Source organism: Perca fluviatilis, chromosome 8 (genome assembly GCF_010015445.1).
Source record: "Perca fluviatilis chromosome 8, GENO_Pfluv_1.0, whole genome shotgun sequence".
In the NCBI taxonomy this organism is placed as follows: domain Eukaryota; kingdom Metazoa; phylum Chordata; class Actinopteri; order Perciformes; family Percidae; genus Perca; species Perca fluviatilis.
Genome location: NC_053119.1, coordinates 13745550 through 13758249, shown reverse-complemented (window position 1 = coordinate 13758249; position 12700 = coordinate 13745550). Strand labels below are relative to the sequence as shown.

At 42.1% G+C, this 12700-nt stretch overlaps 2 protein-coding genes across 3 annotated transcripts in view; both read right to left on the bottom strand.

Moving 5' to 3' along the window:
- Positions 1-9853, bottom strand: part of mapk8ip2 (mitogen-activated protein kinase 8 interacting protein 2) — a 33219-nt gene extending 23366 nt beyond the window's left edge. The window contains exon 1 of one of the 2 annotated variants that reach the window (XM_039808548.1): positions 9322-9853. In XM_039808548.1, the coding sequence (XP_039664482.1) occupies positions 9322-9386 (65 nt within the window). In that variant the 5' untranslated portion in view covers positions 9387-9853. The remainder of the gene's footprint in view (positions 1-9321) is intronic. The other variant, XM_039808547.1, reaches the window with a different exon arrangement.
- Positions 9854-11239: 1386 nt separating this feature from the next.
- LOC120563652 (glycine-rich cell wall structural protein 1.8-like) overlaps positions 11240-12700 on the bottom strand; it is a 5387-nt gene continuing 3926 nt past the window's right edge. The window contains 3 exon segments of the mRNA XM_039807984.1: positions 11240-11399; positions 11591-12611; positions 12613-12700. The exon segment at positions 12613-12700 is cut by the window's right edge and continues 525 nt beyond it. Of these exon segments, the coding sequence (XP_039663918.1) occupies positions 11332-11399; positions 11591-12611; positions 12613-12700 (1177 nt within the window). The 3' untranslated portion in view covers positions 11240-11331.

Sequence of the window (12700 nt, the reverse complement as noted above, 5' to 3'; positions counted from 1 at the left end):
GGGACATAATAAGGGTTTCCCACCTTAATAATTAACCTTGAGTCTGTTTGTGTGTGTGTGTGTGTGTGTGTGTGTGTGTGTGTGTGTGTGTGCGTGTGTCCAGCAAATGCACATATGCATGCTCTTTTCTTCTGAGCACTTGTGTTTGCTCCACATCAAATGATATTAAATCAAGATAAATGTTATTTATGAGACGGATAAGACAGTTTGTTGTTATCTTAGTAAAATTGATTATATAGCGTATAATAGTGGATTTACATGTAACTTGCCTTATGACACTGGTGCTATTGCATTATTGCATATTAGCGGTGCCAGACATTGTGAGACAACATATTATTTATTACCATTCATCATCAGATATGAAAATGGTATGAACCTTGGGTGTGGTTTGTAGGTTTGTGACTGGAGCATCAAGACTATTCCACATGGTCACATAAGGTCACCAATGAGCTCTTCACCTATCAACGTCTTCAGGGAAGCTGTATGTGTAGATGTATGTGTGTGTGTGTGTGTGTGTGTGTGTGTGTGTGTGTGTGTGTGTGTGTGTGTGTGTGTGTGTGTGTGTGTGTGTGTGTGTGTGTGTGTGTGTGATTCACAATGGAAAAACACCACAACAGTGCAGTTGTATCCAAGCCAGCTGTCACCACCATATAGGTGGAACAAAGTCCTGTGTTCTGTTTCTGGATGAAGGGTTGGAATAGTTGAGGTGGACAAGGAGGGAGGGCAATGAGAAGCCTGTAGCTAGTCAAGTAGAAATGTTGAATTCAAAAGGTATAACTGCACTAGACAAATCAAAATCTTTGTTTGCGTCATGGCACAAAGCAATTTTTCATGGAGACAACAAACAAACGATTTCCTGTGAAATCTGACCAACTGCAACTCCAGGCTTCTAATGCTGTTTGTGATGGTCTTGTTTTCAAACTAAGTACACTAATGTCCCAAAATGGATGTGGTAATGATTAATTTACACATACTGTATAGCACATTAAATGGTCCGGCCATGCAGATAGTTTGATTTGCCTAGGTTTGATCTGTCTCTCTGCTGCTTTATAGTGCTTATAGCATTGAAAATGTACAATTACAAAATTCAACCGTAACCGCAAATATTGTCTGTTACTCTGGATAATCAGCGAACAGGTACACCTCATATGCATGCGTAGACAAACTTCACCTTGTATGTTTTATGTCACTTGCTAAAAAAGTATTCTGCATTATTTCGATTTCAGAATCTATATCACATAGTGAGATGCAGCCACCATTGCAGTGTTGACATTACATGTCCATGTTCCTGCTTTGGTGTTTAGACAGCATCCAAGTGAGCATGCAGTTACTGTCACACCATGTTGTGTACCACTCGCTGCTTATCCGACAGCGCACTGTGACTCCGCTTGCTTTCAGTCCACCCCTGCTTGTGATCATTCTAAATAATTATGGTTTGAATCTGGAGGGGAATTATAACTATACCACTCTTCATACAAATAAGGCCTACATCACATCAGTCTCAAACCTAATCTGAATTGTGATATACTGTGCAAAATGAGAATCCAAGAAAACAAGTGCAAGCACAAAATGACCATTCACTGATACCAGTTGGGTTGCTGCAATGGCACACCCAGATTCACTGGCACTGCTGAGGTTTTGCAACCACCTCTGTGTGTCTTCAGCTCCTTCTCTTCATTTTCTTCCTGCCCTTCTCAAACAATCTCTCCAGCCCACATTTGTACTAACAGCTATTCTCTGCCACCTCTGATCCTGTCAAGTCCGTACCAGAAATTGTCAAACCAGCACGATGTCATCTTTGCTTGTCTAATTCTATATACACGCTGACTGCATGTTCATGCATAAGGTGTCCTTTTTTGTCTGAAAATAAGATCTCAACTGTCTCACTGAGCAGCTACACACTTTAATTTTTTAAAAATAATTGATTAATTGTTGAAGTAATTTTTCAAGCAATAAAGTCCAACATTTGATAGGTTGAGTTTATTAAATGTGATTATTTGCATTATTATAGTAAATTGAGTCTTTTGGGGTTTAGGACTCTTTGTCGGACATAACAAGACATTGGAAGATGTCACCTTGGAGTCTACATAATAGCGATGGACTATTTTCTGATGTTTTATTGACCATTCAAAAAAAAAGGTATTCATTACTTCCATAGCTAAACCTGATATGGTATAGCTACTCCTTAAATAAACCTAGTGACTCCAATGAAAACAAATACAAATGCCTATAAAGTTGTATATATGTAAAAACAGTACAGTAGAATGGATGTCCACAGTAAAAAAATGAAATGAGACAAAAATAAGAATCTGAGAAAACTAATATTAAATTAAAATATTAAAATAGATACAGATACAAATGGGGAGGGGGATGGGGTGTCGTATGTAATTAAGCTGCCTTTCAACCATCAGCACCTGCTCCACGGTGACATCATCATCTTGAAAAGCCAAGGACATTTGCTGTGGCTGCTTCTGACTCGTTAACGCGATCAATTTCCCAGGCTTTTCACCCACCATCAGTAATGTAGAGACACACCCACACGCAAACACACACATGAGTCATACATTTAACCTAATGAGGCACTCTCTGTTGTCTGTGTCAGATCCAAACCTGATGCTAACGCCATCTTTGAACCAAAGGCGGACATGATGCATCTCAGAGCAGATGATTTCATGTTGATTTGTCTGTATTTGGGATTGATGAAGTCATCCGATGTAAAGCAAATTATGCTGATAAAAACATTCACTGGCGTCATACTGATGGAAAACAAGTCACATTGACTGCTTAAATATGATGACTGGAAAAACACAGCTGTAGCAACAAGCCGCTGCAAAGATTGACATGTAAAAACATGCCAAGTGTTGGTTGTACACAGAGTGTGAGAGAGAGGGAGAGAGAGATGAGATATGGATGACAGCATGGGGGAGGCAGAGATGGAACGCCTAAGCTAAAATGAATCTGTGTTTGAGTTAAGCCTCTTACCCCATGGTAACCATACCCACCACTCACTTCCCCCCTCTGCCCTCTCAAACAGCCTTCAAAGAGTCGGAAGGCAAAAGTGGAACATCGACTGCTAAACATATGAAATTCGCAGGGAGATGGATGGGGGTGGGGTGTAGTAGGGGTTGTTTTAAAATACAGATGTACTATGATGGAATTCAACTGGGGTTTGACAGAATTATATCAAATCTGAATCTGGAATCAAATGATCTTATCAAATCAAAAACCCTTTCAAATCCTTTGCTGAATCTAGGGCTGCAACTAAAGATTATTGTCATTATTGATTAATCTGCCGATTATTTTCTTGATTCTTTGGTTACTCAGAAAGAAGTGAAACACGTCCATACCAGTTTCCCAGAGCTCAAGGCAATGTCTTCAAATTTCTTGTTCTGTCTGATCAACAGGTGACATTCTAAATAAAATCGATTTATTGTCGTGGAATACTATGAAAACCAGGAAATACTCACATTTGAGACGCTGTTACCAGTGAATTATTTCCATTTTGCTTCAAAAATGACTTGATTAATCAATTATCTAAACAATTGCTGATATATTTTGAGTTGATCAACTAACTGACAAATTGACTAATCATATACAGTCTAGTTGAATCCATTTATATTTAGCTTTCATCCATTTTAAGCTCCACAATTTATTTGAAAAAATAAATGTTATGAATACATTTTTACATAAAAAATACAAGAGATCATAAATAGTCAGTAGGTGATTTGTTGAAGCTAAACACATTAAACCATCTTGAAACCAGATCTAAAATGGAACCTGCTTTCCAAACCCAACCCTCCCACATACAGCCTAACTCCCCCAAAAATGACCTCCCACCAGTCTGCATTAAGACTGCTGCCTCAGCAAATCCTTTCACAAAATGTAATCAATGAATTCTAAAGTATGGGTCATTGGTATGCTATAAGTCCCACATTTTGATAGATCAGCACATTAGTTTTAGGTTTCAGCAAATCACAACAGGGGTTTATTTACTTTAATCATGGCATACCTGGATGGAGTTCTTTTCTACATAAATATAGTGTATCTGTAAGATAAAGCCTTGATGGAAAAATGAAGTATTGATTACGTAACTTCACCATATGAAACCATGTCCCTCATTTTATGTTGTAAATGAGTACACTCACATATCTTAACAACACAAATTAGAGGTTACATCAATTGAAAAGTGCACCTGATATGCAGCTGATATGTACCTTTTAAGGTTGTTTTTTTTCAGTGGAAAGACTGAGAGGCCAGGAGAAATTATAGTCTGTCATACATTTCTGGTACTCAGGAGAGAAAGATGGGCTCACTTACGGATTATGTTGCCCATTGGAAACAGTGTTAAGGTTATGTAAGGGAGATTACTATACCACACCATCACACCACTGGTGGCTTCACCCATGAATCAGTTAGACACACAAACACATAGACACAACATAAACATACTGGAAGGAAAACACACACACACACACACACACACACACACACACACACACACACACACACACACACACACACACACACACACACACACACACAAACCCATTACTAAATGAATAATATACTTTCAGAAAACAAATCTGGACATTTCATCTCCTTATGCTCCAAATGCTAATATTTCATCAAGTGAATTATTGGTATTCACAGACAGAAATCATGATTCATAGCTAAACAAATAGGCATAATTTGTGTACTCTTGAATGTTGACATTATTCAAAACAATCAAGTGTAACAGAACAGTTTCAACCCTTAAAGGAGAACTCCGGCCAATTTCTACATTAATCTTGATCGCTATAAATATGCTAGTACAGTCGATAGAAAAAAAAAAATGAGCCAAACCGGTGCTAGTAAAACAGAGCTGCTGCAGCTACATGTAGAGCTCCAACTTAGCTAAAACGTTAGTTGTGGGGGCATGATCTAAAGAGTGCCTTTGTGCCTCTTAACAGACACAAAATAAAATTTAAATGTCTGTGCAACATGAACAGGGGCCTTACGTGACAACAAGATGCCTTTTCAACTCAGACATCCTGCCGGTAGCTAGCTCGCCCTGCTAGCTGCCGTCTGGCCGTCAGTTTATTCAGCCAGGCTTCGGTGATAATCAACACGCAGCAGTTCCGTGTGTAGTTGTAGCGCATCCATTTTGTGTGTGATCGATCTGGCGTTGGTGAGTAGGAGGCTTGGCATTGGCGATCTGTGTGATAGTTCCCTTAGCCGGGCTAGCAGGCCCGCCTGGCATCCTTGCTTCTCCCTGCCTTCGTCGCCTGCCGCAGCCCGACAACAATCCACCGAGCACCCACTGTTCTGGCTATGTCCTCCAGAGGGCAGTCATACTTACTCCAAGCTTATTCACCTCCGATCTTCACTCTTCACACACTATGCTCCGACCTGCACACTACTGTTTACCTATTCCTGCTACAACTGAATTCCCACGGGATTTCAGCGTGATACTACAGTTAGCCTTCTCTGCTATCACTGTGCAAGCCACAGACATAATTTGGTCCGTTTCCATGTAGTTACATAGTCACTGATATGGTCATATAGTGGTATAGTGCTCAATTACCTATTTTTGAGGGGGAAATAAAACTAAAACTAAAATTTTTTGCCACGAAGGCATGACTGGTCCTCTGGAGGACATCCACCAGACCAATGAGCGCTCGTTGGATTGTTGTCGGTCGTGGCAGGCGAGGAAGGCGGGGAGGAAGCTGAAGCAAGGAGGCCGGTCAGGCCAGCTAGCCCGGCTAAGAAAACTACCAAACAGATCGCCACTGCAAAGACTCCTACTCACCAACGCCAGATCGATGTCACACACAGTAGATGAGCTACAAATACACACGGAACTGCTGCGTGATCATTATTGCAGAAGCCTGGCTGAACACAGACTGCCCTGTTCATGTTGCACAGACATTTTAATTGCATTTTGTGTCTGTTAAGAGGCACAAAGGCACTCTTTAGTATATGCCCCCAAAACTGCTGTTTTAGCTAAATGGGAGGTATGGTACGGTGGCCGGGAAGTGCAATGCAACATTACAAAGAATGAAACACTTTTACATTTTGGAAAACAAATTTACATTTTGGAAAACAAAATAACATTTTGGAAAACAAATTTACATTTTGGAAAACAAAATAACATTTTGGAAAACAAATTTACATTTTGGAAAACAAAATAACATTTTAGAAAACAAATTTACATTTTGGAAAACAAAATAACATTTTCGAAAACAAATTTACATTTTAGAAAACAAATTTACATTTTGGAAAACAAAATAACATTTTAGAAAACAAATTTACATTTTCGAAAACAAATTAACAAGATGCAAAACACTTTTACCAGTCCCGAAACAAATTTACAAATGACAGATTCTTCACGGAAAGGGAATGTACCACATACCGGAAGTGATGAGGTTTTGTATACATGTCGCCTTGACTACCGACAGCTTATGGATCGAATGCGTCAATAGAGCCGCCATCTTGGAACAGGAGGAGGCACTGCCTTATATACTGTCTATGGGCCGGCCCTTAATGCATCAGCGTCAATGTAGGCAAAGGTCTAACGGAAATAAAATCACTATAAATCGTCAAAATCTCATGCGATGTTCTTGTTTTTTTAAACAAAAAGACAAAGAGACTAATTAATGTGTTAATACAAAGAATATTTATTATAATCAGTTCACAGATATGAGTACAAACGGAAACTTCACCCTTCTGAACTAAGAGGTTCTGCTTCAAAGTGAAGTTTAAACAGACTGAAATGTCCAGGCTCACTCCCCCACTAATGATTCATTTATTTCTGCATGTATTTATTTATTTAACGAGACTTTAAGTCGTGTTTCGTCGTCCACAGTCCGAGTCCCGCCAGACTCCCTTTAGGAAACCTGTGATTTAAACTTCAGCAGGCTGTGACAGTCCGCTCCGTTTAGTCCTGGATCTGATTCTCCCGGGCTTCCCTTCCCTCCAGCGGGCCCAGCAATACGGCCTGGGTCTCCAGCTGCGTGGTGTCGGTTTTGGCTCCCAGGAATGGGCAGTGAGCTCCAGGTCCTGCAGCTGCAGACGGACTCAGCTGCCCCCTGCTGTCAACCGATCCGGCCGGCCGCTGATACGTTCCCTGTTTTTCCAATGTTTCCGTCAGGTCCGCGTCATATAAAAACTCCAAACACCGACCACCACGTAAAGTCACCATAAACTTCATTCACGCCATATACTCACTCACAACAACACAAATTGACTGCGCTCACCAACAACACCTCATCACTTCCGGTATGTGGTACATTCCCTTTCCGTGAAGAATCTGTCATTTGTAAATTTGTTTCGGGACTGGTAAAAGTGTTTTGCATCTTGTTAATTTGTTTTCTAAAATGTAAATTTGTTTTCTAAAATGTAAATTTGTTTTCGAAAATGTAAATTTGTTTTCTAAAATGTTATTTTGTTTTCCAAAATGTAAATTTGTTTTCTAAAACGTAAATTTGTTTTCGAAAATGTTATTTTGTTTTCCAAAATGTTATTTTGTTTTCCAAAATGTAAATTTGTTTTCTAAAACGTAAATTTGTTTTCGAAAATGTTATTTTGTTTTCCAAAATGTAAATTTGTTTTCTAAAATGTTATTTTGTTTTCCAAAATATAAATTTGTTTTCCAAAATGTAAATTTGTTTTCCAAAATGTAAATTTGTCTCGAGCTTTGTAAAAGTGTTTCATTCTTTGTAATGTTGCATTGCACTTCCCGGCCACCGTAGTATGGGCATTAGCTGCAGCAACTCCAGTTTGCTAGAACCGATTCTGTTAATTTTTTTTGCTATCGACTGTACTCACATATCAAGATTAATGTAAAAATTGCCCGGAGTTCTCCTTTAATATAGTGATGCAAGCAGCTGCTCTTTACATGTCATCTGTAAACCTGGCTTTATTTCTGAGCACTGAGAAGTAAACTAAAAAGTCAGTAACACAATATACTGTATCAGCTGGCGAAAAGACTGCATAAAGAAAAGAGTTATCCCAATTCCTCTAATAAATAAAAGATTAATTATGACTAGTTCGCTTTAGCTGTTCACCAACGCTATTATTGATGCAATGGCCAAGGTTTGGCTCTATGCTCTGAACTAAGGTCATTTGTAGTCCTGTAAAACAAAGGCCTATTGATCTGATATGATCCAGCCATGAGATGAAGCTACAACTAAATCCCACATGAGTGCATGTTGTGGATATAAAATCCATTGGGACCTGGCTTGCTAATGTGATTGCATTCTGTAAGGCCATTGGACATGGACAAGGCAGACACAGGGGCAATGAAACATTGTGGCACTATATGCATATGTGCAAAGAAGTGCTCTAAGCAACATCAAATGCATACTTTTACAAACTAAAATGTAACAATAGACATTCACAACATTTTACAAATAATTGTTTTTGTTGTTAATAGGATTTCTTCTACTGTATTTGGTAACAGAGAAGAAGGCCTTATGTCAGCAGTAGTAGGGGTGACATTATTGCATATGGTAATGAAATTAGAAATACAATGAAATATATCATGTTTCTGGAACATTTTCCAATCTGCCTCAAGGCATAAGCAGATGTGAATATTGCAGCAGCCTCCACACAATTCTATCCAAATCCCAAAGTGTTTCATTACTCCACATCTTACCAGGCCTAAGTTACATCCAAAAAACAATTAAAGAAACCCCATGCCATGTCGTTTAACCTAACATGGACAACCTTGGAGAGAATACTGTGTCACTAATTCTGCAAAAGTTATTGATCTCTACCAGCCAGTAGAATCCCACTCACAATTGTGTTTAGGCGAGAAGAAAACGCAAGCAGATTTGTCATATTGTGTGTCGCAGAGGTCACATTAGAGACGTTTGAAACAATGTCAATATCAGTGGACTTCCGTAAATCATTGTTCAGCAACATGCCCTTGCCTGGGTTGGACTCAACAGGGCGTGGGCCTCACACAGAGAATGCGCAAGGCATGTGCCAATGTCGCGACAGCTTAAGATCAATCATTTGTCATCTAATTTACCATTTGCTCACCTTCACACACGGAGAATAATACAAGTTGTCTTAAAATAGTTGTCTTTAATGAAAGTATCAGCTCCACAACACAAACAACCGGCCCTGTTTAGCTGCAGCACCTATCGCAGGGAGGCAGCAGCAGGCCGGCAGGTTATTCAAAATATCTACAACTCGTGGTAGGGAATGTGTTTTATTGCAGTCATCAAAACAAAACGGATACATATGTTTATCACCGTGAGTGTCATTTCCTCCACTCATCAACCGTGAGCATCGTCCCCCATCACCCCCCACACTGTCGCTCTGTGTAGCTCTTACCTGCAGCCAGGAGGAGACAAGGAATGGAAAGTGGATAGGGAAAACATCTCAGCCCTGTCCGCCATCTTCTTCCACAAATGACTCAGAGCGACTGCAGAAAATCACGGAGGGGAGCGCAGTCCATTCACAATCACAGGGCAGAGGACAGACGCAGCCGTGGACAGAGGTTTCTCTCCCTGCGGCCCCACAGATGCCCCCCCTGGTCGCAAGCCTTCAATCAGACGAGCCTGCTCAGCACCATCAAATCCGCAGTCAACCATCCACACAAGCAGATGGGAGGGGGTGTCAAAGGAAGAAATGCTCTTCGGAGACAGTGCACAACGCCGCGAAAATTAATATACAATCCTGTTCCCCCCCGATACGTCCGCGCGAAGCATAAGCGCGCAGTATGTGACCGCAGTCCGTGTTTTTCCTCGCCAAATGTCTGCTGCTGTGATGCTGCCTGTGACACACAACGGATAGGGGCCAGCAGTGCGGAGACAGGCAGAGACAGAGGAGGAGGGGGTGTTGAGCAGAGACGATATAACGTCAGTGCCGATACCGTATAAGTAGGCTGTCCTGAGTGGATGCAGGCACAGCTTGAGCCTGCAGGCTCGATAAGCAGAAAAAAAAAACAGTGGCGTAGAAAAACTATTTTCGTAAAGTGTTTACACTGACATAGGGAAATAGGCAGACAGAGCAAACGTGCTTTCCAAATTATAGGTCCGAGCACCACTAGAGAGGTCCTTGGGGTTGGGGGGGATCCAGGGGTTCCCCGGAAAAGACTTGCGTTTCAATGGCCTATTATTCAAGCCCCTGTTGGTAAAATGGATTATGGTTTATTGTTTAGCTTTTGTTGATTTGTCCTCCATCCCGCTTGTGGCAGTCAACTTGAGACAGAAAAGAGAAAGTAGGCCTACTGCCAGCAGGAGAACACAGTGCTACAGAAAATTAACCAACAAACGATAGACCTATGAGCAAAGGCAGAAAGCATGACATATGCAATGGCAAACATGAACTGACAAATTCTCAGGGCAAAGAAAGGCTACAAAGTGCCAAAAAATGCACAGGTAAGATACAAAACATATTGGGGACTGTTTTAGTGTCACTGTGCACATACGCCGGTATGTATAGGCTATTTAACACAATACAGGCCACTGTGCAGTGTGTATCTATTTGATTTATTATGAAAATAGTAATACACATGGCCTAATACAATTCCATGTAGGGTATTATGGAAGGTCTAATCACATACAATCCATATTTTTACATTGAGCATGCAATTTAACCTGGCATGTAGGCTATCTCAAATATATAACTTTTGTAGATAGAATCACTATAATAAGCCATACAAACATCTTAATACTTGTTTTCCCCAGAAAACACTGTGTCTTTTAGAGAAAAACACATATACATATATGCTAGGTATATTTTGAATTGAGATTGGCTTCGGTTTAAGACGATCAGAGGCTGAAGGTTACAGTTTTCCTCCATTTGTATTTATCACTGATTATATATTGACAATCAGTGAATCACAACTCAGACTTTAGGAAGTATTATGCGGTATTGAGCAGGCGCAGTGTGGAGCTGTTTAATGCTGTGGTGCTGAAGTGTATATGGCTAAACTGCAGTTTACCACCTGTGCCACACGGGGGCGGTAAATGTCCACTCACTCGCTGAAAAGCTGACAGAACAATTGCAATTGTATTGCCCCTTACATTTAACAGGATTCACTAAGTTATACAAACAACAACTGATTTTCTTATTTATTCAATTGATTTTGTAACTTTATGATGTTTACTAATAAGGAGCCTTACCATTCCTCTAGTTAATCACTATATGGTCAGTGTACAGCTTAAAAGAAAAAGAGGAAAACGTTTGCCTTTCCTGTAATGGTTCTATCCAATGAATGACACAAGCCTATCACACAATTGCATTTTTTATTTCCATCCAGATGTAATTCATTATGTAACATTTAGCATAACACAGAGGGCACTGTAAAGCAAGTTATACTTTCATTTTTCTTACTCTTTAATTATGTTTTTTCTTTTCTCTAATATGGATGGGACCCAGCATGACATCACCTTCCCATTCGAACCCTAAGGAAGAAAGACAGAAGACATGTGTCACAGCATGCACCATTGTGGTTGTCTTACAACACAGGCACACATACAGTACCAACTTCTGATAGTGGCAACATAATATCAACTCGTGTAATATAATGTGTTGACTGTTCAATTTTCATCATATAATATCACATGCTTTAGACAATGAATTTTTTTTAACAAACTTTCGCTTTGGGAAACATCTCGACCCTTTCTCCAAGGATTAGTCTTAGTGCCCCCGCCATAACCAGTTGAGCCGCCACCGCCACCAGCACCAGCACCAGCACCAGCTGAGTCGCCACCGCTACCATAACCAGTTGAGCCGCCACCGCCACCAGCACCAGTTGAGCCGCCGCCATAACCAGTTGAGCCGCCACTGCCACCAGCACCAGTTGAGTCGCCACCGCTACCATAACCAGTTGAGCCACCACCGCCGCCAGCACCAGTTGAGCCGCCACTGCCACCAGCACCAGTTGAGTCGCCACCGCTGCCATAACCAGTTGAGCCGCCACCGCCGCCAGCACCAGCTGAGCCGCCGCCATAACCAGTTGAGCCACCACCGCCGCCATAACCAGTTGAGCCGCCACCAGCACCAGCTGAGCCGCCGCCATAACCAGTTGAGCCGCCACCGCCGCCAGCACCAGATGAGCCGCCGCCATAACCAGTTGAGCCGCCACCATAACCAGTTGAGCCGCCACCATAACCAGTTGAGCCGCCAGCACCAGTTGAATCGCCTCCATAACCAGTTGAGCCGCCAGCATCAGCTGAGCCGCCGCCATAAGCAGTTGAGCTGCCACCGCCGCCAGCACCAGTTGATCCTCCGCCAGCACCAGTTGAGCCGCCACCGCCGACAGCACCAGTTGAATCGCCTCCATAACCAGTTGAGCCGCCAGCACCAGCTGAGCCTCCGCCATAACCAGTTGAGCCGCCACCGCCGCCAGCATCAGTTGAGCCTCCACCGCCGCCAGCACCAGTTGATCCGCCGCCATAACCAGTTGAGCCGCCACCGCCGCCAGCACCAGTTGAGCCGCCCCAGCGTTGATCCGCCACCATAACCAGTTGAGCCGCCACCGCCGCCATAACCAGTTGAGCCGCCACCGCCGCCAGCACCAGTTGAGCCGCCAGCACCAGTTGATCCGCCACCATAACCAGTTGAGCCGCCACCGCCGCCAGCACCAGTTGAGTCGCTACCGCCCCCATAACCAGTTGAGCCGCCACCGCCGCCAGCACCAGTTGAGCCGCCACCTCCGCCAGCACCAGTTGAGCCGCCACCATAACCAGTTGAGCCGCCACCG